At 49.2% G+C, this 27140-nt stretch overlaps 3 protein-coding genes across 4 annotated transcripts in view; 1 reads left to right on the top strand and 2 right to left on the bottom strand.

Annotated features, from left to right (window-relative positions):
- LOC105181975 (uncharacterized) overlaps positions 1-27140 on the top strand; it is a 103766-nt gene that overhangs the window by 74113 nt on the left and 2513 nt on the right. The window contains exons 1-3 of one of the 2 annotated variants that reach the window (XM_011139076.3): positions 3818-4688; positions 4768-5129; positions 5236-5334. The exons of the other annotated variant lie outside the window; for it this stretch is intronic. The gene's annotated coding sequence lies outside the window, so the exon portion shown is untranslated. Of the gene's footprint in view, positions 1-3817; positions 4689-4767; positions 5130-5235; positions 5335-27140 lie in introns of those variants that run through there. 2 annotated transcript variants of the gene reach the window in all.
- Positions 7403-12694, bottom strand: LOC112588769 (uncharacterized). The gene is made up of 3 exons (XM_025299666.1): positions 12652-12694; positions 9360-9663; positions 7403-8855 (listed from the first exon to the last, which is right to left on the bottom strand). Exons 1-3 carry the CDS (start codon positions 12692-12694, stop codon positions 8147-8149), a joined length of 1056 nt encoding a protein of 351 aa, XP_025155451.1. The 3' UTR covers positions 7403-8146.
- Positions 12060-26673, bottom strand: LOC105181987 (tetratricopeptide repeat protein 25-like). The gene is made up of 7 exons (XM_025299665.1): positions 25260-26673; positions 24888-25149; positions 22976-23245; positions 20965-21377; positions 18091-18395; positions 16735-17005; positions 12060-15273 (listed from the first exon to the last, which is right to left on the bottom strand). The coding sequence occupies exons 2-7, from the start codon at positions 25126-25128 to the stop codon at positions 14905-14907; spliced, it is 1869 nt and encodes a 622-aa protein (XP_025155450.1). The 5' UTR covers positions 25129-25149; positions 25260-26673; the 3' UTR covers positions 12060-14904.

Here is a 27140-nt window from a genome sequence, read left to right as displayed (position 1 = left end):
GTACACGGTCGAAACATAAATTGATATCTCGGCAATGAAATATGGCGAACGGTGCGACTCGGCTCATCCCGCGAGCGACGGCGAGCGTCTCGAGATAAAAAGAAACGACGACAAGAGAATTTTGGTGTACCTACGTGCGATATAATTCTCATAAATCCAAACTTGAAGCTCGATATAATCCAGCCCGAAAAGGGAGAGCCTTACGTTAGAGCCGCGAGCGAATTTTCGGCAATTACACGCGCCAAGTGCGGTCGTTTGCTGCGTGTATAAAAACTTAATTACAGTCGGGATGATTCTCTAAAATGATTACGGAGGCGCGTTGCGTTTACTACCGGTGGGATCGCTCAACGTTCGCGGATATACGGTATCGTGTTTAATGCCGCATCACACTCACGTATATCTCCCGCTTTCACGTTTAATCCGAATAAAATCCGCACAAAACTCGCACGCGCTGCGAGCGTGCGAGCAGAGAGAGAAACGCGCTTGCGTGACTACATGATGATAACCTTTCTTCTTTTCGCCCGACACCGACGTAATAATATACGTTCGGACATTGTTCTTTACCGGCGTGATTAAATTCCGTCTGAACAAGTTAACAAGAAGCTCGGAACTTTAGTTTGCGGTACACGCTGTGTAAGAGCGCGCCCGCCTAGGAAGAGTTAAAGTTGGAGAGGCGGTCTTAACCGCACTCGCGAAATGAAGCCGAGGTCTCTCCTCGGCGCGAAATGATCTCCCGTCGCTTTGCGCTTGTTGCGACGAAGCTCGCCGGCATTGTAGGTAGACGAGGGACGACGGGGGCGCGGGGGGAGGGGGAGGGGGGGGAAGAGCACACCAAGAGGGTCGGGAGAAAAATCAGTTGATTAAATCCGACATGTGGAAAAGAAATATCCGCCTCGAGCGCAACACGTCGGCACGTGTCGGTGCTTAATAAAACGCGGCGGGGATTAATGCGGGTTTATTGCAGGCCGTTAAATTACTCAAGCAAACTCGAGAGAGGCAAATAAAAAAAAAGAAGAAAAAAAAAGCCCGGTCCCTGCCGAGAATCATCCCTACTCGATTAATTGGCTTGCGGTGTAAGCGTGTTTGCTTTCAGCGAAATTACGGACGCTCTCGAGTTTCCAGTCGATATACGCTCTCACGTATGCGTGCGCGCGTCTGTGTATGTACGCGCGCGCGTGCGATAGAGGTCGAATTTGATTTTGTAGGTCGAATGAATAGGGAAGAAGGGCGGATGCTGACGGAACGGAAGAGCAGAGCGAAAGCATTTGTCTCGAGATAAAAGCGCGCTGGAAAACCGCGCATCCTCCGTTTTTGTATGAATAATTTTCTGCTCGTACTACCGCCAGACGTATGTACGGCTCGTCTTTCGTGTTCAGAAAGGCGCGCGCTGGTAAACATCTTTCATCATCGCTGTCACGAGCGTGCGTAGCCGTGGGCTTTATTCTCGCCGATATCGAGTGAATGCCTCGAACATGTTCGCGATATTAGTTACAGTCTTCCAACTCTTCCTCTTGCCTTATTCTTTGATGTATGACTGTTGAGCTTGCAATTGTACTCAACAATTACAGCCGTCCGCTCAGAACTTGACTCGGAGAGAATAGATCAAAAGGAAGCATAAAGATCTTGACCACGCCTGAGCCAACCTGAGACGATCTGATCGAACTTGGATCGCCTACACTTGCAATTTTCCATTTCAATTTTCCACTTTAAATCTCGTCCTCTCTCTCTCTCTCTCTTCCTCTCCTCCCCCTGCCCTACTTTTTTTACTCTTCAGATATTATGAATGAACTTAATTTCCTTTTATACTCTGAACATGATGGATCGACTTCTTTCGATCTCATTCAATCTACAGTTTCTATTTAAAGCCGATAAACCTCACTCGAAATTTCTCTATTTTTTAAAGTTCTTCTCTCTCTCTCTCTCTCTCTCTCTCTCTCTCTCTCTCTCTCGCGCGCGAAGTTTTATCTAAGGAATTGTCTGTTCACCACTCGAGACGCGAGACAGGAGCTACCCATAAAAAAGTAAGACCTATCGTAATCCTTTGGAATCTGTTGGCAAGCTGAGAGCGGAAGTAGGGAGGCAAGATTTCGAGTCGGGAAACGCAGAAACCGCATCTTGGTATTTTCAACATACACGAGTACTCCGAACAGATGTTACTTGTTTATTCGTACTTTCCGAAGTGGTCTTTGCGATATAAGTGAAGCAAGCCGGTTGCTCTACTTCGTTCGTGTATAAACCAATATCTGTTTTTTCTCCTTCTCTCTCTCTCTCTCTCTCTCTCTCTCTCTCTCTCTCTCTCTCTCTCAACGAGTTCGAACGAGTCGCATGAAAGCCGAGACGCTCTCGCTATTTTCGCTGCGTGCGAGTTGAGTAACAATGATCGGGTTTCTCGCCTGCAGACGACCAAGCAGACTATTGTGCCTCCCTTTCTCCATTTTTCGAGCGATTCGGAAACACGGTTTTGTTACGAGCGACAATCACACGAGATGGCACACACCGCCGACCTGCATCTTAATAACCGCGGGCCCATCCTTCCTCCGCGCGATATTCTCCGGTGATTTCTCACCGCCATTCGCCGCAATTGCAATTGCGATATATTCACTCGGCCGTCTCTCGATCGTTCGCTCCGATACTTTACGATAATTCGCGGCGCACGCGATAAAAACTCCGACGCCGCGCTGTAGTTTCGTTTTACAACGCGTCATTAAGTTCGGCCGGGGCTCGCACGGGACGAATAATTCGCTCAGCTCGCCGGCGGCGCCTATCAAAGTCGCGTTCTCTCCGAGCGCGAGCGACCTCCTCCCGGAACTCGCGCCGCTCGCGCCGTGCAATGCAAATTTTCGCGTGTCGCAACTTGCATTCGTCCATCTTGGCGAGCCGACAAAAGAAACCTGCCGAGAATACACATACGCCAGCTCAACAGGTAGCCCCGAGAGGACCCGGCCTCTCCTCAAGCTCCCCCCTCCCCCGCTTCGCTTGTGCCCCATCAAGGTATTTTTCTTTCATATTTTGCATGCTGTCGAGCCGGCGAGCTGTTGACGCGGCTGAACGCGCGAATCGCTCTCGTCGAGGCCGCGATATCCTTTCCGCACCGTCGCACTTCGACGCGGAATCGACGCGCGAATCGAGTCTCCGGCGCGACGACGACAATGCGTTTAGATCAACCCGACTCGACGTGCGCGCGCTCCACCGGTTTGTTTATCGCGGCCGGCGCGCTGGATTTTACGCGGCATGCATTTCCACGGGTGCGCGCGACCGTGACGTTTTCGGCCGACGGCGACGGTCGAAACGATCCATTTAGGAGCTGCAACGGAGAGAGAGAGAGAGAGAGAGAGAGAGAGAGAGAGAGAGACAGAGGGGCGCGTTAAAAGTTCATTCCGGGAGCGCCGGCGGAATTGACGACGTGAGTCGAACGGTAATGATCCATGGGGGCTATTCTTTGTCGGAGGGAAACTTTGGAACTGGTGGTATATACAAAGGTTAGAACGAGAGAAAATATATCCGTTTTTCGCTTCAATTTACCGCATTAATCCGGAAGTCTTTCGAAAAAGACCTTGGGTGTCGAGCATGATGACGAGCGTACGATTTGTACGGCGCCTCATCGCGGAATCGTGATATCGATTTGTACCGCATCGCTCGGGCGTCTCATCGCGCGAGCGCGTCTCACTCTGGTCTCCGCGCGAGAAAAGGGAGACGCAGGGGAGCCGCGGTATCGAATTTCGCGGAGCTGACAAGAAGAAACGTGCGAGGAGATCACTCACCGTACTCGCTCCAGCGCCCCCTCCCCCGCCCCGCCCCGCCCCATCGCTGCCGTCTTCGGTTCCGAGAAAAGCGGCGCTCCCACGTCGAGCCGACACGGATTACCGGAAGAAGCGGCACTTCGTTGCGCGACTGCCGAGCGCGCCCGCGCTCATCATTAACCACCGCTCGCTACTCATTAACCACCGTCAGCCGGCACTTAACACTCGCGACGCAGCAATGCGCGATTACGCTCGCGTACAGTCACGCCTCGGACGAGTAAATAAAGCGCGGCTCGCGCCGAGCTAGATGGCTACGTTACGGCTGCTCGTCGTCGTCGTCGTCATGCCCCACTGATCACAGGTCACGGCAAACGTTCTCACACCCGGGCGAGAGAGACCGTGCGATCGACGTGAGCCTCGTCGCGTAAACTCGAACGGATTCAACGGAATCGCGTTATAAACGAAATAACGCTGGCACAATGGCGGCTATTAACGGTCGAAAATAGCGCCAACCGAAGACTAATAAGATTCCGCTTGCCGCGCGGCAACAGTTGATCCTGTGTATCGATTGGCTATCGGAGATAGAGAATTACTAGGGACTATGGGGAGAGCGTTGGGAATTCTAGTTTCTTGCCGCGATAGGTCGATCGATCTCGATCGATATGCGAGGAGTTTTCGACGCTCACGCAACTACGTACCACAAGTTCTTTCGTTCACCTCCGTGGCGGTTGGATGTGGTTCCTGTAACTACGGATATTTTTTGATCGTGGGAACTGCGTACGCGTTGTCCCTGTTTCTCGTTTACCTTCGTACTACTGGAAAATGGCATATGGACAAAGCTGAATGCAGTCCGGAGTCAGCAAAGAACTACCGCTACTACTACTACTACTACAACTATGTACCGTTGCCGACTGAACAGCTGTTGGGTCGTGCCGTTTGGTGGTGGGGGTACTCCTAAAAGTCCACCTTACTAATTCCAGTAAATACAGATACACACGTTTGTGTCACGTATATTATATATTTTCAGTGCTGGCAGCGAATATCGGAACACAGCCTAAATATCTGTTTTCTACAATAGAATGCTCAAGGACAAAGATATACGCAGAGATGAAATATTTTTGGGACAGACCTCGTCGTCAGACTATTCGCTAGCCAATCTCAGCGTGAGGAAGGCTTGAGCGTCGTGATTGGTCGACATCGACGCGCCGAGATCGCGCGTGAAAGAGAAGCTGGCGGTGTGCGAGCGAGAGAGCAGCGAGCGGCAAGAATGCAACGGTAGTCAATGAAAGAGACGCTGATGTGATGATTTCCCTTTAGACATCGAGTTGTTCGATTTATTATCGCGACAGTTCCTCGCTAATTGGCGATAGCCGACAAAGTGACGCGAAGGTAAACGAGCAACGATTCCCCGAACTCGTCGTCGTGTTCGCGCGCGACTTCTTCGCATGGCGCGCGTCTCTCGCGACGTATTTTTAACACTCTTCCTTACTTTCAGCGAGCGAGCTCGCCTCAGTTTACCTTGAGACGGCTGCTCCAGCCGGGAGATCCTTCGCGGACAAAGGACTCTCTTTCGTCGTCCTGTTTTCGAGTTTGAGTAAGTAGCAAATATCCGCAAATCGTGCCGTGTCGGCGCGACGTGACTCGTCGGTAACGAAGTTACAACGTTCACCCTCGCAAGATCTCGAGATCCTGAATGTCTCATGTTCGGCTCCTCGACCGCTCGTTTCGACGTTGCTGCAACACGCCTCGACCGGCCAAGCTGATGCCTTCTCTACGTCGATGGAGTGTTTGGAGTCGCCATTACACGTTCCGAACGACGATTCCGTCAATTCCTCGTCGGCGTATATTTTCCTCTCGCTCGGCAAGCGCGTGCATGACTCGATCACGTACGTCACATCGGTCCGTTTGCTCTTGAGGGACGTCGCACTGTCCAGCGAAGTCGACTCCTCGTCTACGTTATCGATAGTACCGATCTCAGTTCTGAGGTTTTTCTTATCCGACTTGTTTTCCGACTGCCGGGTCTTTTTTCAATAAATCGGCTTTTTTTCGCCGATTCCCGGACACTAAATGTAATTGTAATCCGCTAAAATTCTCTCAAAAGAATGGCTCGCAGTTGGAGTGTTGCGGAATTTTTTCGACATGTGGAAAAATCAGGGGAATATATGGAAATTTGAAGTGAAGTTATACGTCAACTTGGAATCGACGATAGAATAATATGGAATTTTAGAATCGCACACATGTCAAAAGATTCACGTTTTCGAGAAGCGACTCGACGTCTCGACGCTTTCTCGAGCGAACAGATTTCCTTCAGAGAGAAAAATTATCTTGGTACACGTGTTATATCTACTTCCGAAGCAACGGGCATACAAACTCGCTCGTGAAAAAAGAAAAAGGGGGAAGGTAGGGAGGGAGGAAGAAAGAAAGAAAGAAAGTAAGTAAGAAGAAAAGAAAGGAAGAAACGAGAGTGGGAGCGGAGAAGAGATTACCTTTGCTTCTCGAAATCTGAAATGAAATCTCTCTCGACGGACAATAGGTCGAGAGCATTCTTTATTCTTAATAAATCCCCGACAAATTCCACGCTAATACCTGTCTCGCGTCGATCGAGCGTCTCGTCCTCCACGTAGCCGGGACATAATGACGGCGCTAAAGCGCCCTCCCTGCTGCGCGTCTTTCTCTTAATTCCAGAAGTTGTTATCGCTTCGTTCCCCTCAGATCGGCCGAGCTCTTCGCGCGGCGATAACCCCGGTGAAGGACCCTTCGCGCATCGATTCACGCCGAACGTGACTTCGCGGAGGGCACGATTCAGCTGCTCGATTAGATCTCGGATGTAAGACAACGTGGGTGTGTCGCCCTCCTCCTCGCTGATTTTCGCGGCGATTCGCAGCTCCTCCAGCGCCTCTGCGAATGCGGGATGCTTTGTATTCGCGCGGGCTTGAGCGCGCCGGCTTTAGATAACATTAGGCCTGTTCTTTTCGGTTCAACTAATACCGCACGTGGCACTTTTTTCCCCCTCCTTCCAACGCTGAATTATATATCTCCGTTCTAACGGCACAAAAAGTGTAACCTAGCTCCTCGGCTAAAAAGAACGGACCTCTCGCGTTTCCTCGCTCCGCAATTTCGCGGAGCGACGCGAGAGCGCGTTTTCCGGCGGTCGAATCCATCCGGCTTTCGAATTACTACCGCGAGGTCATCGCGCGCAGATACACGCAGGTATCGCAGGTATCGAGTTGAATCGGGCTTTTTGACGTTCCTTCCCCGCGATCTATCTCCGACAAACGAAACGGATGCACACGCTTCACGTACACAGCTTCCGATAATTGTTTGCGCGCACACGGAAAAGTATACACTGCACTCGTAGTAACTGTTATTTGTTTCAAGCATCTCAGAAGCTTAAGTGTCGACAAATCTACCGTCAGACTTCATCATAAGCATATCAGATTTGCTCCAAAGGTACTTTGGATCCTAATAAGCTTAATCTTTCAGTGAAGAAGGCAAAGTTCGAAAAGAGTGTTCGAACAAAAGAGTTCGGCTTGCTTCGTATACATAACATAATTATGTATACGATGTATACGACTATGTAACATGTTATACATAACATGTTATACATAACATGTTACATAGGATATAAATTCCATAATATTCGTAAAATGGTAACAAACGTTTCTTTCGGAGCAATGAGCTTTTTGCCAGAAATTTGGATACATTTTACAATTATTATCAGTTGAGGAAGTATGTTTCATGCGTGACTCTTGTGAAAAGATATTTCTTGTCGAAGACTATTGTATATTACTTGAGAAAAGAAGAGTAAACTGGATCCGCTCGTCTTAGCGGTATAATATTTTTCCACGTGCGCCATTGGAATTTCGCGCAAATTCGCCCCGTGAAGATTCAACTCGTCCAACCGAGTCCACTCACTCGGCCTGTAATATCGATTACAGGCGCAAAGAGACGTCATGTAAAACTACAAACGCGCGTTTTAAAAGTCGCGTTTCGTTTGCATACGGACGCATTCTGCGGCGGTCTGGATTCCACTCGGCGGAATGAAAATCCCTCGTGATAAGAGCGTCGACGTTAACAGAATAGAGCGCAACGTATTATTTTCCGCCTCTCTCTCTCTCTCTCTTTCCTCTCTTTTTTTACATAGTCCAAGCACACGTTTGCCTACCGACCGGAGTACCTCAAGCATCCCGGCCAACTGTTTTAAATGTCCCATTCACGAGCGACTCGCATAACATACAATTGCGGAGAGAGTTATTCGTCCAGACGGGCCGTCTCGGCCGAGGCACAACGCGATATTGCGTCCCGTCGGGATCCCGTCGAGGCTGCAGGGGCGCTTTAAAGGAGCCCCGTTGGAATTTTCCGGCGGAACGGCGTCCCTTCGGGACAATCGCGCGCCGCGAGGGGAATCAACCGGCCATCCGTGAGATTCCGCCGGCCGGGAAAAATGGAGGAAGGGGTTGAGAAGTAAAATCGTCACCAGCGAAGCGACCCAGCAACGCCAGGCACTGCGCCCTCAGGAGGCCGGCGTGGAAGGTCCACTTGTTCGAGCTCGCCTCCTCCGCGCGCTCCCAACAGCGTGCCGCCTCGCGCAACGCCTTCACGTACTTCCCTCCCTCGAAATGGCAGCGCCCGATCTCGTGGTGGAGCCAGGCCTGCGCCACGGGCTGGCCGACGTGGATCGACATGTTCTCCCAGGCGCGCGCGGCCGCTTGCAGGCAGCCGAAGCTGAGGTGCACCTTGCCCAAGGTCACCAGAGCCTGCGACAGGTGCACCTCGTCGTTGACGCTCAGCGACAGGCGCACCAGCCGGGCGACCTGCTCGGACGCTCGATCGTGCCTTCCTAGAGCGGCGTGGATCAGAGACAAGTAATGATACGCCGGTATCTTATGTCGACGAGGGTCCCCCAGGTCGGGCGACAGCGCCAGCAGGTCCTCGGCGAGCCTCAAGGAGTTCCGCATCCTGCCGGCGTCGAAAGTGGCCTTCAGTTTCCTCAGCATCGCGTCGGCGTGGCTGTTGACGTGCTCCAAGGTCGCTCGCGATCGGCTCAGTTGGCTGATGAGCGATCCTAGCGCGGGGAGGGTGTCGGTAGACGGCTTTTTGCAGGTGTCGAGGTGTCTGGAAGACGAAACAGCTCGTCGTGTTCGAACGTCGTGTGTAAGATCGAGCCGCTGACGACGCGGGGTTTTCAGACGCGGGGCGGGTGGGACTTGGTCTTTGCTTATGATTCTGCTCCTTGCTTTTCGGAACCTTTTTTCTTGTCCTCATATTTTTCCGACGTGTCGAGATGTTGGGAAATTATTGCTTCGGCATCGTCGAAATAACGAACGTCGAGCGGTCTTCTTCGAAGACCGTGACCTTCGAGTCTCGAAGGTCTCGAGGTCGCAGAAACTTCTTTGACCCTGATCTTCGTGTTGGACTTTTTCTCTAATATTTGCAACATGTGCAATCGCCGAAGTAAGTAAGTAAGTCGAGTTATGGCAAAATCGCGGATGAAGAGACGTCGTTGACCTCGAAGTCGCGGGGAAGCTTTCCGCTTGAGGTCGCCGTTTCCGAGCATTCCCCTCGGCACTGCGTCGTCCGCATTAAACATCAATCCCGGCGGATTGATTCGGCACTTACCTGAGGATACCAGAGATAATCGACGAATCGGAGGACTTGGAGGCGTCGCGAGGCGCTCTGAGCACCGCGCTCTCGGGGCACGAAGTCACCCTCGAAATCGCGTCGCTCCTCGTATTCGCCGGCGGTCTCGTCGAGCTTTTCTCCGGATTACTCCACAAGCTTATCATGGCCGCGGTACGCCGAGCCGCTACGCCGTGGGTGCTGTCGTGCGGGCAAACCGTGGCCGCTCGGTGGTACAGCACTAACGCCGACTCGTACTCGCCGCTGCGTGATTTGCAAATTGCCAAATTTTTACCTCTTAACGCTCGATTTTTTTTTATAAGTGTTTTAAGAATAAAATTTGAGCTTTTTTGAACTGAGACTATGAGTAGTGGTAACGAAAGAAAATATCAGAATTTTATATTGGTTTCTTTATCGTTCGTTTTCTGCTTATTGGTATGACTTGGATCCTAGCGTAGCATATACGAAATGAGCAACCTATACAGAGAAAAATGGAGGGTAATCGATACGACATAACTCTTGACAGTCAGCTTGACATTTTTGAGCTGAAACTTTACTATATTTGTGAGTGAGGTTTATCACTCAGAGCGTCAAACTTACTATTTCAGAAGAATATCTTATAGATCATCATTTAGATAGTCAATCGTCCCTTCACCCCCCTCGCCGCGTAAGAAACTGTAGGTCCCCAGGTTTCACGAAAATAAATTGATTTCTTGATTTTCGTGTCCACCATATCGGATATTCGCCGTTTCGAATTTCTGTATTCTTTTAATCTCACATTTTGCACCCGAGAAAGCTTCCGAATGTATAAAATTATAACAGACACCAATCTCTTCGTTCATTTGTAGTGCACTTCGAGATGTCAGTAACAATGCTAACTATGCCTACTGGGAATCTGACAAAACATGTTATCATTAAAACTGAGCTTAAAACAGACTAAACCGAATCTACATACAATCTGCGTATATATACCTATTTTTAGAAGAAGAATTCACCTTTACGGTGCAGACGCAAAGAAAACGAAAATATCTCCTTCTTTGACTAAGTTACGGATTCTTAAATGCGTTTCTGCTAATTATAGTTACCAGTAGGCGTTAAAGGGTTAAATCGCTCATCGTTGGTAGACCGCCGCGACTGATCGGCCGGGTGGTCGCGGAATTTCCGCGTTAAATGAATGAAAAGTTATCAAACCACCGTCGCTGTGCATCAGCGCGCGTTAGCCGCTCGTTGTCGCCAAATACGCGCTGCGAAGAGGCGCGGTTTCGCTGTCGCGCGAGCGCGCGATGATAAAATATCGCGTAACACGATTAATCCAAGCGTATCATCGCTACATAATGCGTGCTGCATTAATTTCTCGGGGGCTCACCGCTGGCTCCCGCTGGATCGACGTATTAGCGAACACGTTATCACATTGGAGCGCAGTTTAACGAATCTTTAATTTGCTGTTTGATGCAAACGTGTGATGCATAGAGCTGTAAGTACGACGGAGACAAGAGTGCAGAAGTGCGCGCGCGCGCGCGCGGCGTACGCTCGATGAATTATTAAATGTCTCACAGTGGCGCACGTGCGCACGCATTGTTCGTACCTGCGGAGCGGTGAGACTCCCCGAGCAGAAATCAAATACGGCAATTTTTTATGCCTGATATGGCATGACCAGGCAAGTCATAAGAAGGCATTATGATTGGACCTTCCCGAGCAGAAATCAAATACGGCGATTTTTTATGTCTGATGATTATGGCATGACTAGGCAAGCCATAAGAAGGTATTGTGAGTGGACCTTATCGGTCGGAATGTGCGGCAATTGTCTTGCAATATTTTTCGGATTACACCCTGACCAGCGATGACGTCGATTATTTGGATGCCTGATTTGCTCCTGATGGACATTTGATCAGGTTTCTCGATTTCAGGCAATTTTATACAGCAGTGCGTTTCACTCTTTATTACGTGCCGGATCCGATAAAGTTATCCGGGCCCTATTTGAAGTTTGGAAGCCGGATGAGGTTTTAATACGGGACGATGTTCCGCTCGGGTGTGAAGTTAGCATCTCAGCATGCGCGATTCGCGCGAGCGAGAAAAGAGAAAGAGTGACTGGGCTGCCTCATTGACAGCGGTACATCGGGGGCCGCGGGCTGTTTACGGATCTACCGAGTTACCGAGGCGAGAGGGGAAGGAGGAAAATCTATTTGTGGAATTGAAACGTTCATGACTATCCGCGAAAGCTAAATACCAGTCCGCTTGTGAAGCGATATTCCCGTCGAATGTTCTTTCAGGGAAACGACGTATTGGCAATATTTCCGATATTCCCCACGACCCATTTTTTTCCCACCGGGAACGACCAAAATGCTCGCGTGCTGCTTCAACGACGGTGCAGGCGACGACCACGCGATCGCCCGTTTTAATGTGTTTTAAATTCAAAATAGAGTCCACTCGCGGGAAAATTTCGCGACGTTCTATCGATAATAATTTCGCCTCGCTGTTACGTAGCTGGCGCGCACGTAACGAGAATATAACGAAACGTATCATATAACGTACATATCTAACTAAGAGAGAGAGAGAGAGAAAGAGAGAGAGAGGGAGGGAGGGGGAGGGAGGGAAGGAGGGAGGAGAAATGACCATTTTTAACTGAAAGCACCGAATGACCTCATCGGTCCGCTAAAATGCATCCCAACAACGCGCGATGCAATATTTAAAACAGAAAGCTTTTCAGGGCCCCCCTTTTCCAGCGTAAATTTTTTACCGCTCGTCGTTGCGTCAGTCAGCCCGTATCCGCATAAAATATCGACACTTTTGACGTAACTAAGCTAATAGAAATATATTGTGATCATTATGATCCGACTGGCAGATGAAAATTACAGGACGTGAAAGGCGCACAATGGCTCTTCCTGCCTGTTATTGTTACACGGCATTCAGCGTTCGATGCAAGCGCGTCGGTCCTTCTTGAGACTAGAGACGAGCCGGACGAGACGAGACGAGACGAGACAAGACGAGGCGAGACAATGCGATAACGCGCTATTGAAGCTACGGCTATAAAAGAGAAAGAGAGAGAGAGAGAGAGAGAGAGAGGGCAGCTTGGAAATGCATCACTGCGAAGAGGAGAAAAGCAATTAAGAGCTAACGCGCTTTTTAACCCTCCAGAGATCGGTCGTCCTGAGAGAGCCCACGGCGACCGAGCCCGTCCACGTCGCTCGCCAGGAGGGACCACGCGTTGCGCTTTCGCCGAGCTAATCAAGAGTCGTAAAATATGAAGTAGGGCGCGGGATTAATATCGTTAAGCGGATATCGATCACGTTACCATTGGCACAGCTCGTCCGCCTGACGGTGCAAGGCTTGCGCATATTGTCGGACGTTTCCGCGCGACGCCGGCCTCACCTTCGCCTGAAGACGCGCGCGGTCCTCCGCGCGCTCCACGGCCCGTCTCGTCACGTCGTCGTCGCCGTCGTCGTCGAGGAGCTCCCACACGGCGGATGTGGCCATCGCGAGGCCCTGCGGCGAACGTGGCGAGACCAACGCGGCGCGCGTTTGAGAATCCGCCTCTGACTGATCTCCCGACAGACGACGGCCGGCTTGCAGCCAGTTTCGCCCGTCTCGATTCTCGATTCTTCTCTTTTTCCGATCGATGTAACGCGCGACGAATTAATAATCGGCTGAGAGAGGGAGGGAGACAGAGAGAAGCGAGTCAACTGCGGCTTCGCTTTAAATGACTTCTCCGGCGCCGAGCCGGATCTGCCGTCGTGTGACGGGCTGCTATCCTCTTTTCATTCTTGCCCTCCTTTTCCGTCAAGTCGGATATTACGGAGAGCACCTCTCGCGAGGAGGGGGGGGGGGAATTTAGTTATCGCGGTGAAGATGAATGGCGGCGAATTTCGAGGGGGAAGTGCGAAAGACACCGAAGGCTATTATAACTACGAGAGCTCTCGCGCCGCGCACGAAGGAGGCGATCTATCTTCGTAAGTTCCACGCGTATACCTGGCAACAACACGTCGTGCAGCGCTCTCGCCTTCTTCGACGAGATCCTGAGCTATCCGTCTTGAGAGCCTGCCCGCTCCTGGTCGTGCGACTTCCCAGGGGAGGAACGAGGCGCAAGGCGCGACATTGTTCGCCGTATACGCGGCCGGTGTGGATGCATCTCGGCATCCAGGACGCCGGGAGACGATTTTTATCGAATAGTCCGACCAGCCGACCGCGGACACACGCCTCGCTGATCGCACTCAATTTCCGATCTTCCCATTCTGCTCTCCCGCCACCCTCGCCGCCCCGTCACTCCTCATCTCTCTTCTCTTCCTCGCATTCATCTACTCGATAAATTACCGTACTGTCCCCATGCGGCGGCTAATTAATTATTCTTGCCAATTAACAGTCGGCGCGCCGCGCTGGCGGTAAAATGTTGCCGGAGAGCTGAGCGAGAAAGAGAGGAAGGGGGCGGGCACTCGAGGGAGAGAGGCAGTGAGACTAGAATTTCAGACGGTGCTCGGAGGAAAAACAAGAAGAAAGCGGAGAGGAAGGAAGAATGACAGCGAGAAAAAATACAGGGAGAGAGAAAGAGAGTCGGAGTGCCGGCGCGGTAAAGAGATTTCCGCTAGGGTGATTCCGGTAACGACAGCCGGCCAGAATGTTGCCGGCCGTCCCTTGGCTCTGGCACGACGTCGTTATTGGAAAACGACCGTGCCGATCAGCCGCGCCGAAACCGGCCGGAACGAGACGCGCATCTATCACGAGATGATGCGCACGGCGAGTAAAAGGCCGAGATCGCCGCGGTTGCGTGAAATGGCGAGTCGGAAATTCGCTCAAATACATGTCCGATACCGCGCGACAGTGACGCGAGGTCGTCGGGCAAAATTCCATCCATCCGCTCGCGGCCGCATGCAAACTCTCGACGTTTCACGTTCCCTTGCAGCGTCGCGACGGGGCCGAAGGATGATCGCCGTAAAATTGTCCTCGCACGTGCGACCGGAAGTGTTCTCGCAAGGAGCAGGAATAAATCGCCGTCCGACACTCTCCGGAGACAATCAGGACGAGATAGGAAGCTGTTCTTGCGTCTTTCCGAAACAACAATGTACAATGGAAGAGAGATGGCGAGATGAATTTAATGGAAAAAGGAGAAGAAGAGGAGAGGCGGAGAGCAAATAAAACGTATGAGATACAAAATGATGCATGGATGGGTTAAAGAGAAAGAAAGAGAGAGAGAGAGAGAGAGAGAGAGAAAGAGAGAGAACAATAAGTGAACGAGTAACGTTGATGGAGCGCGCAGCGGGAGATGCGGTGTACATTTGGAATTTTCATGCAATTATTATAATCATTAATTACAACGAATGAACCCGCGGTACAACGAAATTCAATATCCGCGAAATGAGCCGCGGCGAGCTCGAATGGGCACGAAAAGCTGAGAGACGCGCGCGCGTGAATGGATCGTAACGGCTGAGTGATTTTCATTTCGCGTCCCGTTCGCGCTCTCGATCGCCCGGCGATAATTTGCCTGACAGTGAGCCGGCGGACAATGCGCGATCGGGGTGTGACCGTCCGGTCGCCGGGGGGAGATCGCCGTCCATCATTCGAACTCTTCGAAATCCACGAAGCCCGGCCGCTTGACGCGCGGAGCGTGCTGCCTCAACATGGCGAGCCTGGCTTCTCTCTCCGGGTCCTTGGGCGGCCCGGGTAATATGGTCCTTCGCTTGGACGTCATTTTGTGCTTCCGATCGATCGGCTTGCAGCCCGGCATGACGGAGAGCCGTCTCTTCGCCGGCACGACGTCCATGCGCCGCCACAGAAAATCCACCTCCCCCTTCATCTCTCGCGGCATCAGCTCGAGGATCAGCTGCTGCCTGGAGGCGGCGCCGTCAAAGTCGCCGATCCGCTCCACGTCCAGCTCGTCCACCAGTCTGATGGCCCTCTCGTAGAAATCAATCTGCGGGCAGCATCGCGAGATTCATCGGAGCCGAATTAACCGAGCCCGCTTCCGCGCCAACCGGGCGAAGTCCTTTGCGGTCCTGACGCGGTCTCGGCGCGATTTCATTCGCGCCGCTCTCGTCCTTCACCGTGCGAGCACTTCTTGCTCGTCGCGCGAAAGAGGATCACATTCGTCTGTCTTTGTGAAAACAGAACGATTTTCCGCGCGAGATTTTCTTTCGTCGCGAGAGACCCGTCGAGAGACGAAGAGAGAGAGAGAGAGAGAGAGAGAGAGAGAGAGAGAGAGAGAGAGAGAGAGAGAGAAAGGGAGAAAAGTCCGTCAGCGAATAACGGAAACGAATGTAAGCACAACATTTGAATAAAAACTTATTCAGCGAGAGGGAGGTTGAACGGTCGTTAGCGCGGCTGAAGACTTGTCGCGAGAGATGGAAATTGTCCCGAGAGAAAATGACTTGCCGCTTTATCGTTTTATATGCAGTAGATGCGTCGAGAAGAAAAATTGGCGGCACCGACGATGGTGCGTGCGAACGGGCGGAGTCCGCTCGAGCGAACGTTCATCAAACACACATTGTGTAATCACTGTAACGAGTTATCAGCCCATTTAACAATCACGATTCCGTCAACAACTGCCCGCGCGTCCACGCGATACGTCGTTCCATCAACGCGTAATTTGCTCAATTGGCGCAGTATTTGCTTGCGCGCGGATAATTGCGCCAATTTTACCGAACCAGCTGCTATTTTCTTTTCTCAATCATACGCCACGATTCATTGCTGGGACACATCGACGTCGCTCGCTGCGTAATCCACGAAACCGTGATCGAGGAAACGAAATGTTTATGCAAAATTTCGAAAAGCGCGCGGCGAGAAGGACACGATAATAATAATCATTTATCAGCAACCCTTTGTTTACACAACAGAATAAAAATAACGTAGCGTGAAAGTAAAAATACAAATAAGAAATAATAAGTAACGTATCATAAGCGACGACGAGGGAAATCGATAAACAACCTGGAAGGTGAACTTCAGGCGAAACATGCGAGTAATGTAAAACGTCCAAACAGCCGGCAGTTTTCTGCACTTTAGCCCGAATTTGACCAAATATTGCAGTGCGCAAGGAACAATAAAATGAATAATACATATTGATAAATTCCTATATCACTTAATATTAGATCAAATCCGCACAAAAGTATCGAAAACTCATTGGACGTTTCGCCCTCCGTCTATGAATGAGTGCAGAAACAGCCGGATAAACAAAGAAATTGACAAATGTCCAAGAATGATATAGACTCTCTCTCTCTCTCTCTCTCTCTCTCTCCCTTCCCCGATCATTTCGTAGGGCCGCGCTCCTTCGCGATTTCGAAGACGCAAACTAATTTCGAGGGCGCGCTGATTGGATGTCGACCCGCGCGGGCGAATTCGACCGCAAAGGGCCGGCGAGAGCCCTTGCAAAATCGCGGCACTTTGTTCATACCAGATGATCGATACCGAGCCTCTTGGCGCTCGCGAGCGCCGACATCGCGGCGTCCCTCGCTTCGCTCCTATTATTCTGATGTATCTCGATCCGCAGGATCAGGTGATTGCTGTTCAACACCCATTGCTCGCACTTGGCCTCCTGCGCCATGTCGTGCGCCTTCTTGCCGTAGAATCTGGCCAGGTCGAAGCGACAGATATCGACGAGCAGCTTGCACAGGTCGTGGTGCAGCCAGGCGAGCTCGAGCGGCGCGCACGCCATGCCTAATCTCCTGCTTGCATCGAAATCGTGTTTTCTTTTTCCTTTTCGGGAGATATCGTTCGCGCTCGAATGGGATATTACCGCGAGTCGCGCCTTTAATTGCGACTGTATATCCCGCGTAGAAATGATGCGACATTTACAAATCACGCGTTGCCGCGATATGCGCGATACGACATGCATGTCGATTGCGCGTTCGCGTGTTAAGCGGAAAGGAAACACGCTCGAGGCACGCGCTCGTTCGACATTATTCCGGGAAAAGCGCGTGGAAAATAGTACACTGGGAAAAAGGAATTTAGTATCTCCAACAAAACTGTTTGGTTGAGGCATTTTTTAATAGCAACGAAATATCTTGTTTTATACAACAAAATATTTAGTTGTCTCGACTAAATATATATTTTCTGCTTTGTTCTCTGGACCAAATGATTTTGTTCTTGGACTTCATGTATAAAAATTAAACATTTTTAATTAAGTTATTTTATCCAGAAAAATTACATAATAACGAATAATATTATTTTACATAAACTAAAATAATGCCCGATGGATACTATTTTGTCTTTCTGTGCACTAAAATCTAGATTTTGTATATTAAGAAGAAATTATAGTATTTTTAACAAAATTCGTACAGTTAAAGCTTTTTGGTTGCTATAACAGGAGTATGTATTACGTTATACGAACAAACCGTAATCAAACAAGATATTTGTCTACAGGAACTAAACAGTTCTGTTGGGCATATTTTAACCAAATGATTTTGTTGTTACAAAAAAATTTTGGTTCACGCAACAATACATTTTCCCTGGTGTACGTAAGAGAATCTCTGGCTCCCCGAGTAGTCGCATTTCGCTCGTAAGAAACAAAAATGTTGTTTTCTCCCGGCAGAGCGCGTTTGGCTCGCTGATTCGGCCGCTCTTTCTTCTACACGATTGAAGAAAATAGGAATCTCAGAGTCGAGTTTGCTTCACGAGAGCCGGAAACCCCGTTTCCTCGAATCAAAACGCTCGTTTATGATCGCGTTCATCCAACCGTCTTTTCTCTCATTGCGGATAGCCTGCGATATGTCTGTCCAGGACGAGCCTACTTGCGAGTAGTAAATTATACCTGCGAAATAGCTTCAGCCTCTCCTTCGGATTCGTGCTCGGCATCCACGCGAGGTCGCTGTCGCGCGGAATCGTCGCGACTCGTATCCCTAAGTGATGCTTCAAGTACGTCGCCTTTATCTCCTCGTCGGCCAGACGCATCAAGTCGCGCGTGTCGATGTAAACCCACGCCACCATCTCGTACAATGCGTTGAGAAACTTCTCCTTCAGCGGAAACATTTTACTCGAGTACGAGTCAAACTTGTCCTTGATATGATCGACGAATCTGATCAAATGGAGGGGGGGGGGGGGGGAATCGGTCAGGCACTTTGCGAGTTCGAGATACCGTAGCTCGTACCAGTATACATTCAAGTACCGAGAGAAATAGTCGCGAGATATGAAGTGTTGTACACGCGGAGGGAAGCTTGCCGGAGCGAACGAACCTAATGCGTTTCGCTCGGAGGGAGCGACGTTTCTGGCGCGTACGCTGGCTGACTTCGCTTTCGGAGAAGCAGAAATTCCGTTCATCGTCGTGTTAATTCACGACCGATCTTTCCTCCCCGTGTATATTGTTAATCAGACGAGGCGCTCGTCCCTCGCAGGCAGGCTTACGCTCCCGCTTTCACCGCTAGTCAAGTTTCGTTATTATTCGCTCGTACATGGCTATTTCGAGCTCGAGCCCGTTGGTTTGCGAAAGAGAGCCAATCTCGCACAGAGCTTTACGCCCAAGCGAAGCTTACGGAGCTCAACTCGGCGCTGAGCTCAAGAACCCCGCCCCCTCGTCGCGGGCGTATTTAGTCAAAGCAAAGAATCGTGTTTTCCTTCGCGTTATACGTCGAGATGGATTAGATGGTGGGGGTCGGTAAGATATACCGAGAAAAACTTTCCTCTCGGTTCGCGAATTAACGAGCGGCTGTAAAACTCGATCGAGTCTGTCACAGCCGCATTCGTTCGCTGCGCTGAAAACGCAGAACGAACGTAGACTGGATCACACGGCTACACTGAGAGAAAAGTATATAATATTTGGAACTATAATGATAACAGTAACTAAATTATAATCCGAAATATCATATTTATAGCAAGTATTGCCATAATATCGGTAATAATTACGATATAGGCATAGCATAACCAAGCATATAATATTTTTACTAAGAACTATAGTAAGTTAAACTAAGATTATTGTATGGATACAAATATAAAATGGTAGGTAAAGTGACTCTTTTATACAGTCAATATTACCTGAATATTTGCTAAACGATGACAGATGTGACCATATGAATATTAAATCTCACTATATTTGTGAATGAGAAATTACCATATATGTGGTAAAAGTAACTAAACAATTATTTCAGACAATCATTGACTATATGTTTGTGTTTATTCTACTATATTTTGCAAGTTCCACGAACTATAAAACTATGGTTGACGCCAAAATGAACTATAAAATATAGTGAGATTATAGTTGATTCAACTATATTTTTCTATCAGTGTATTTGCCGACGTAGAATAACGCGAGGAGGAGAGCTCCCGGTATACTTGACTAATCTGACACCGAGACAGCCGGTGGTTTACGAAGAAACTTGGAATTCATCTCAATGTACCTATATCGAGAGAAAGAGATAAACAGAGACAGAGAGAGAGAGAGAGAGAGAGAGAGAGAGAGAGAGAGAGAGAGAGAGAGAGAACTTTGTACGATTTTTCGCTCCCGACGTCACGATTCAGCGCGGTTAGAATTAGAGGCCAGGTGTTTCGAGCGTTGAAACTAAAGAACACGATTTCCCGATTCAGACAGTGAACATTCGAGCACCATCTCGCTGTCCCGATTGGCGGAACGCAAATATCACGGCAGTTGGATACTCGGCAGCTCGATGAATAAACATTCAAACAAGGAGCGTTTGAACGTGTCGTTCTCTTGACGGAATGAAGAACACGTCAAATGATTAGCGGTAACTCATGATAGAAGTAGCGATGCATGAAATATCGACGTCACAATCGTACATTAGGAAAAATATATTGTTGCGTGGACCAAAATTTTGTTGTAACAACAAAATAATTTGGTTAAAATATGCCCAACAAAACTGTTTAGTTCCTGCAAACAAATATCCTGTTTGATTACGGTTTGTTCGTATAACGTAATACTTTTGTTGTAGCACCCGAAAAGCTTTAACTATATGAATTTTGTTAAAAATACTATAATTTTTTCTTAATATATAAAATCTAAATTTTAGTGCACAGAAAGACAAAGTAGCATCCATTGGGCATTATTTTAGTTTATGTAAAATAATGATTTCGTTATTATGTAATTTTTATGGATGAAATAACTAACATGCTTAATTTTTATATACGAAGTCTAAGAACAAAATCATTTGGTCCAGAGAAGAAAACAAGAAAAATATATTTAGTTGAGACAACTGAATATTTCGTTATATAAAACAAGATATTTGGTTGCTATTAAAAAATGCCTCAACTAGACAGTTTGGTTAGAGATACTAAATTTTTTTTCCTAGTGTAAGAAAAGAGAGATTGAAAAAAACATTCAAGTACTTTCATTATATTCTTATCTATCGGACAGATAAGAGTATAATATCATAATAGTTTGAAGTGTTTGTAACTCCTTGGGATTGTGTTATATATCACAACGCTTTCAAGTGCTTTTTTATATCTCCCTAATAAGACTCGAATGAAAAATCTATATATATATATATATGTTTCCTTTTTACTTTTCATTCGATTGAATATCAATCGAATGAAAAGGAAAAACGTAGGAGAATGATTTTTTATACACTCCGGCTGGCTCGCGCGGTTGTGAATATTGATGCGCCTTCGAGTTCGCCGGAGAAAGATGCGCCGAAAACGATTTTCGCAAACTAGTGCAAGCCGAACGATCCCGACGTTACCCGAAGAAGGAGATGTAGTCCTTGTTGACTCTCGCGATGTGCAGGCGACGCAATAGGAAATCCGCCGTGATGACGACAATATTCGCGCGTAATTTCCGCTCCCGCTCGATCGCCCTCCTGCGCCTTCGCGTCATCGCCCGGCGCTCGAACAGCGTCACGTAAAGCGGCCGTCGCATTCGCAGGAGGTCCTGCAGGTAGCCGATGTTCCGCCGGCACAGGTTCGCGAGCGCGGCCACTTCGGGAGTCGCGAGATCCGGCTGGCCGGCAATCTCCTCGAGGAAATCCTTATCGATCGTCAAGTAACCCATATACATCTTCGCTATGACGCGCTGCAGTCGCCTCTGCCGAACTTGTTGTTGCACCTCCGGATCGTTCACCTTGAATCTCGTCTCGTCCTCGTCCGCGGCGATACCTGCGAGCTCAAACGCAAATCTAATTCTCTAATCGCCGTCGCGCGATGAGGTACAGCCAGGCGAAATGATCATTCGTTCGGTAATAATATCGCACTTAAGGGGACTGGAGGGTCAGATTTGCTTGAAGATTGCTGAATAATCGTGCTTGTTTTTGATAATATTTTCTGACGAACTGAACAAATGTGCAGGAATGAAAATTTTAGGTATAGTTATATAACATATGAAGAGTAGAAAAAATTTTGTTTATTAATAAATATTCGTATAAATATACGATATATATATTGAAATTGAATATTGGAATTGAAATATATTCTCCTTTTTTTTTTTTCAAGTTATCGTCTTTGCAGTAATATCTCGGCTCTCGGTGGCCCGATCAGAGCGAATTTTAGCTAGAAATCTTGAGGAGACTTATCATTATCCGGTGAAGCGCTAGAAAAAAAAATCGAACAAAATGAACAAAAGGGCAGCTATTATTAGGAAAAAATTCAAATTTTTCAGTTCTTTTACAATGAAAAAATTAATATCCCGAAATGAAATATTTTTACGGAGTTGTCCATGGTTCACCTGAGACCCACATGAACAAATATTATTGCTTTAAAATTTCAAATCGATACGAAGCTCAGTTTCGGAGAAATCACACGCAAAAAGTTGAGCAATAAATTTTCGAGAAAAACGCGTTTAAAATTTAAGTGGACGTATATTTATATGAGTATTTGTTTAAAAACAAAATTGTTCTATTCTTCATATGTTGTATAAATATATGTAAAATTCTCATTCTCGCACATTTATTCAGTTCGTCACGAAATATTATCAAAGACAAGCATTTTTCAGCAATCTGACCCTCCCAGTCCCCTTAAATAATATCGTTAGTCGTCCGATAAGTGTGATACATCTCGGACTTTTCTGATCACAAATCTAACGACTTCCTTCTCGCTATCGTTCTAATTTCGCGAAACTATATACGCGCCCAGTTTGGATCCGTCATCTTCCACCGGCTCTCTCACGTACGCGTTGCTTTATAAAATTTTAATGATGAATAAAAATATGATCGTCTCGCCTTATCTGAAAAGTCCGAAATCATCACACACATGTAACAATATTATATTTTATATCACTTGCGGTATTTCGCAAAGGATCCGTCGCTTTTCCACCAAATTCTGTCTCGCAAAAAATTACCGATTCGACTGTGAGAAAAAAGGAGACAGGAAGACCTCGTGAAATATTTTAAAAAACCAGTTTGCAAAAATGCATAAATACATCGAAACTGCGTAATCTTGTGTTTGAAAAATTTTTTGTACAGGTCTCTCTCTCTCTCTCTCTTATTTGATACTATAATTAGCCCAATTGACTAATAAGACTTCGACACGGGATATTTTCTCGCTCCATCATCGGCCCGCCCGTAAGCTAACGAGGAAATCTCGTTGCAGAGAGATTAGAGAGAAGCAGGCCGAGGAGAGGCGGCTCCTCTCCCCCCTGTCTTTCTCTCTCACTCGCTTCAGCATGTCTCGTCTCGCCGGCGAGACTGATAGCACGACTGATATCGGAAGAAAACGATCTCCCCCACTCGTCGCATTTGTTCCTTGTCGAAGATACGCACCCTGGAACTGGTCCTCCTTCTGGCCGATCAGGTGGTCCCGATAGTCGTGCAGCTTCCGTATCCACGGATAGAGCAGCAGCAGCGCTATAGGCGACGTGTTCCGACCGACGCAATCTTCGATGGTCTCTCTGGCCTGATAGATGCCGTGTTCAAAGGTCATGCTGTGTCGCCGCCGCATACCCTCGTGAGCGTGTACCAGGCTGTGACTGAACTCACCGGCCTGGAAAAGCGCTTGCATCCGCATCTGCCTCGCTTGGTAATGAGCGGGATCTGAAGCCGAGATACGGTGTCGCGGAGATGAAGCGTGCGCTCGCTCGTTTTATCGTTAGTCGGCGGGAGATAATTAGCGGGCGGGCGAAAACGTCCGGTCGAATGTTCTGCTGGAACAGCAACAGCGATTCAGAAGTTCCGATGTCGGGGACACCAGAATTACCTCTGAGTCGACCAGGAAGCCTGGATACTTCAGAGTCTGAATTCCGAGGGCCTCAATCGGCTCGCTTCGTTCAAGCGGACGTATTTCTCCGCGCGGACCTTGTCAGTCAATCGACGTCCCCCCAAAGCGCCGATCATTGTCCGTTCCCGCGGCGCATGTGCGCACGTTTCTTTTAACCCGATTCTGCTTCTAATGCGCCGCCAGCAGCGCGGGTCAGCGGAATTGTGTGAAAAAGCCGGGGGGGAGTCTGATGCGCGAGATTGCTCGCGTGCAATTTCGCAAATTAAAAACGGAATTAAATGCGGAGCGACGCGACGCGAGCGCGCCGGGCGTGTTCGGGCTCCGGCCGGCGGGCTGAGGCGGGAAAAGAGGGGAAAATCGCGCTACGCGGTTATAAGTTGACTCTAAATACATTTCGCGGAGTGGAATCTCACTCTCGGAGCGAGCGGAAAGCGTCGGTGTCTTCGCTCGAGGCGAATAAAAATACCGTCGCTCGATGAATCGCGGGAGTGGACGTTTCGCTTACAATTAAGCTTACAAATAAACCTCGGGGAACACCGTCAGACGCCGATTTGTTTCCAATTTTTTTATAATTATTTTCAATGTCGAAGTATACAGAAATCTGTTATCATTTTTAGCTTAAATTAATTTTTTCAATTTTTTCGAAATTTCTCAAGTTTTTTTGTTCATTTCTTGTTGATTTTTTATCAGATTTTGACGTTAAAATGAGCTTGTTTGCTGTGGATAGCGGGCCGAGAGATTACCCAACGTCGAATGTAAAACTGAACACTTTTTCAACGATCACGTCAGCCACACAAGATCCACCATTTTGAATTTTACAAAATGGTTCTGATTCATAATCGGCGACATGTGTGTGCGTGCAAGTTTCAACAAATCAGATATATATATATATATTTTTAAGAAATACTGTTTTAAATAGTGTACTTTCGCAAAACTTGAGAAATTTCGAAAAGATTGAAGAAATTAATTCAAGCTAAAAATGACAACAGATTTCTTCATATTTTAACATAAAAAATAGCTGTAACAAATTGGAAACAAATCGGCGCCTGACGTTCCCCGAGGTTTACTTGTTAGAGCGGATTCTGAGGCTCCGTATGAGCGAGCGTGTCAGTCGATTAGATTAGAGGGAACACGCCACCGCAACGGTGCAGCGGAGAAAGATCCAGCCTTCAATTCCGAGCGAAAGTATTCGCCCGAGAGTCCGCTTCGTACGAGCGAAGAATCGCCGCTGTAAACTCGAGCTCGAATTCGCCGCGAGAAATTCCAAGAGAGTATATGCACACACGCACGCATACACACACGCGCGAACGAGAATACAATAACGAATATCGCCAGCCGAGAGATAATCGCGCCGCCGCGCGATATCGCGAGAGAGGCGCGGCTGAGATACAATTAACAACTCGTGCGCCTCTTTAACAACACCTCGTCGCTCGGAACGAGCCTCGCTCTCGCGCACACCTATCTCCATGCATCTCTCCGACAGTTTCGCCGCTGCGGGGTACTTGGCGTCCCTGATCAGCACCCGGCAAAGGCCAATTAACGTTCTCAATTCCTCGCCGGCCGCCAGTCTGCTCGCCTTCTCGAAGTAATCAATCGCCGAAGTGTTCCTGCCCAGGCTGGCCAGTCGATGGCCCCATTCGCGATAAAGGACGGCCTCCCTGAAGATAACCGGCGCCTCCTCCATCGTCGGCCTCGACATGACGACGAGCCGTCGTCGGACCTTCTCGTGGCCGGATAAAAAGGAGATAACTCGCGTTTTTGTCCCGTCGTACCAGCGACACCCGCGATGGCGCCGTTGATACGTCAATTATCCCAAATAACGGAGCTCACCTGTCCCTCCGCGCTCGGACCGGCGTCGATTTCTCCGACGAAGAGATCGCCGGCAAGATCGCACTCACATGACGGAGATCTCCCTTACGTTCCTCCAATTGTTTCCGCTGTGATTTATTCCGCGCCAGCCGCGCCAGTCGGAATTTACGTTGCCGCCCGTGACAGCCGAATGACGGCTCTCCGTGGCTGTGAAAGTAGGCGAATATGCACGGGCGAAGATACACGGCGGGTCTCGCGCGAGTTTCACAGCGCAGCTTGCAAGCGCAAGCTTGGGGGAACTGTTATAATGGGAGCCGTTGTGACGCATTAGCGTCGCGACAAGAGTTACTTCCCGCTGGAACCGCACCACCGGCGATTAACGAGCGCTCCGTTTTTACCTCGGAGCGCTCGAGCGATCGGATGACAGGTTTCTGAAAGAGGAAGAGAGATAATGCGTTACGCGGCGGCGGAAATATACTCCCCGCTTGTTTCTACAGCGCGTCTATTCAGCGAAAGTACAAAATCCGCCGTGCAAATTCGGCTAATTACTTTAGCTCGAAGCGTTTCAGCGATCCCCTGAGTTCGAAGTGCTTTTTGAGCCACCTCCTCAGAGAAGCGCAGCGAAGCGGCCGGCGAGATTATCACCCCTGTCGCCTTTGCGTGTCATTCCGACCGTATTGCCAACGCCAGTGTCGAGCGACTTGAGCACCTTGTGTGTGTGTGTGTGTGTGTGTGTAAAGCCCAAACTAAGGAGTGGCTCGCGGCGTAAACGACGTCGAGCTGCTGTTTCAGCAGCAGATGCGAAGTACCAAAGTCGCGGTTGCGGCAATGAAGCACAACGGCGCGGCAGCTCGATGCGTGATAATTGAGAACGGCCTCGATCGAAGGGGCGAGATGACAATGCCGACAAATGCGGCGGCGGCGACGCGTCGAAACGGCTCCGGACAGCCTGACAGCCGGGAGGAAGCGACGGATCTTTCGTTCCTCGGGCGAACACCGGCGATGCATGCCCGAGCTTTCAGATCGCGCTTCGCGCGATTCAGAGCGCAACGCGTCGTTGTCGTTTCTGCAGACGGGAGACGCAGAGACAGACTCTCTCGCAGAGGGAGGGAAACCAGGTCACTCCTTCCGCTTCTCCTGGCCCGTTGAAAAAGCACGGAGAGAGCCTACCGAGAGCTACTCCGTCCGTTTCAATGCTTGCGCGGCCCCCGCTACTCGCGACAATTAATACCACAAAGGCCGCCGCGCTACCGTGCGTCGCGGTATTTAGGAATGAAAGCGGATTACATGACGGTACATACCCGGCCACCGCTGCTACCGATTCCCTCGCTTCTCTTCCCCCCTCGGCCCTCTGCCGCCAGAATTTTCCGACCCCGCTGCGCTTGGCAGCTCGCTGAGAGACCGCCCAAACCACTCTCTCTCTCTCTCTCTCTCTCTCTCTCTCTCTCTCTCTCTCTCTCTCTCTCTCTCTCTCGCTCTCTCCGAGAGATAAGATATCTTTAGTTATCGTTTTTTTACCTTTAGATATCTTTAGATATCGTTAGTTAGTTTGTTCGTTAACGGAGCGAGAAATGCGACGACGACGACGACGACGACGACGACGACGACGACGCGGCTATTCATAGCGCGATCTTGTACTTAAGAGATCGTCCTAATTATGGCGAGTTTCGTCGGCCGAGCCGCAGGCCGTACTCGAGACGATCGATTCCTCCTAATCAGGTAGCCGATTACCGGCTTCGGGATGGTTACTCACCACCACGTTCTCGTTATTCGAGAACCACGTTACTCGAGAGGGAGAGCGAGTCGTCGCTCGAGGGCTTGCTCGCTCTCCTTCGGGGCTCCTTCGGGGTTTCATCTTATCTCGGCATTGTTGCGATCGCCACGACTGACGGAGAGTGCCGC

The sequence above is a fragment of the Harpegnathos saltator genome, unplaced genomic scaffold (genome assembly GCF_003227715.2).
Source record: "Harpegnathos saltator strain DR-91 unplaced genomic scaffold, Hsal_v8.6 scaffold288, whole genome shotgun sequence".
NCBI classification, from domain to species: domain Eukaryota; kingdom Metazoa; phylum Arthropoda; class Insecta; order Hymenoptera; family Formicidae; genus Harpegnathos; species Harpegnathos saltator.
This window is presented reverse-complemented; position numbering and strand designations above follow the sequence as displayed.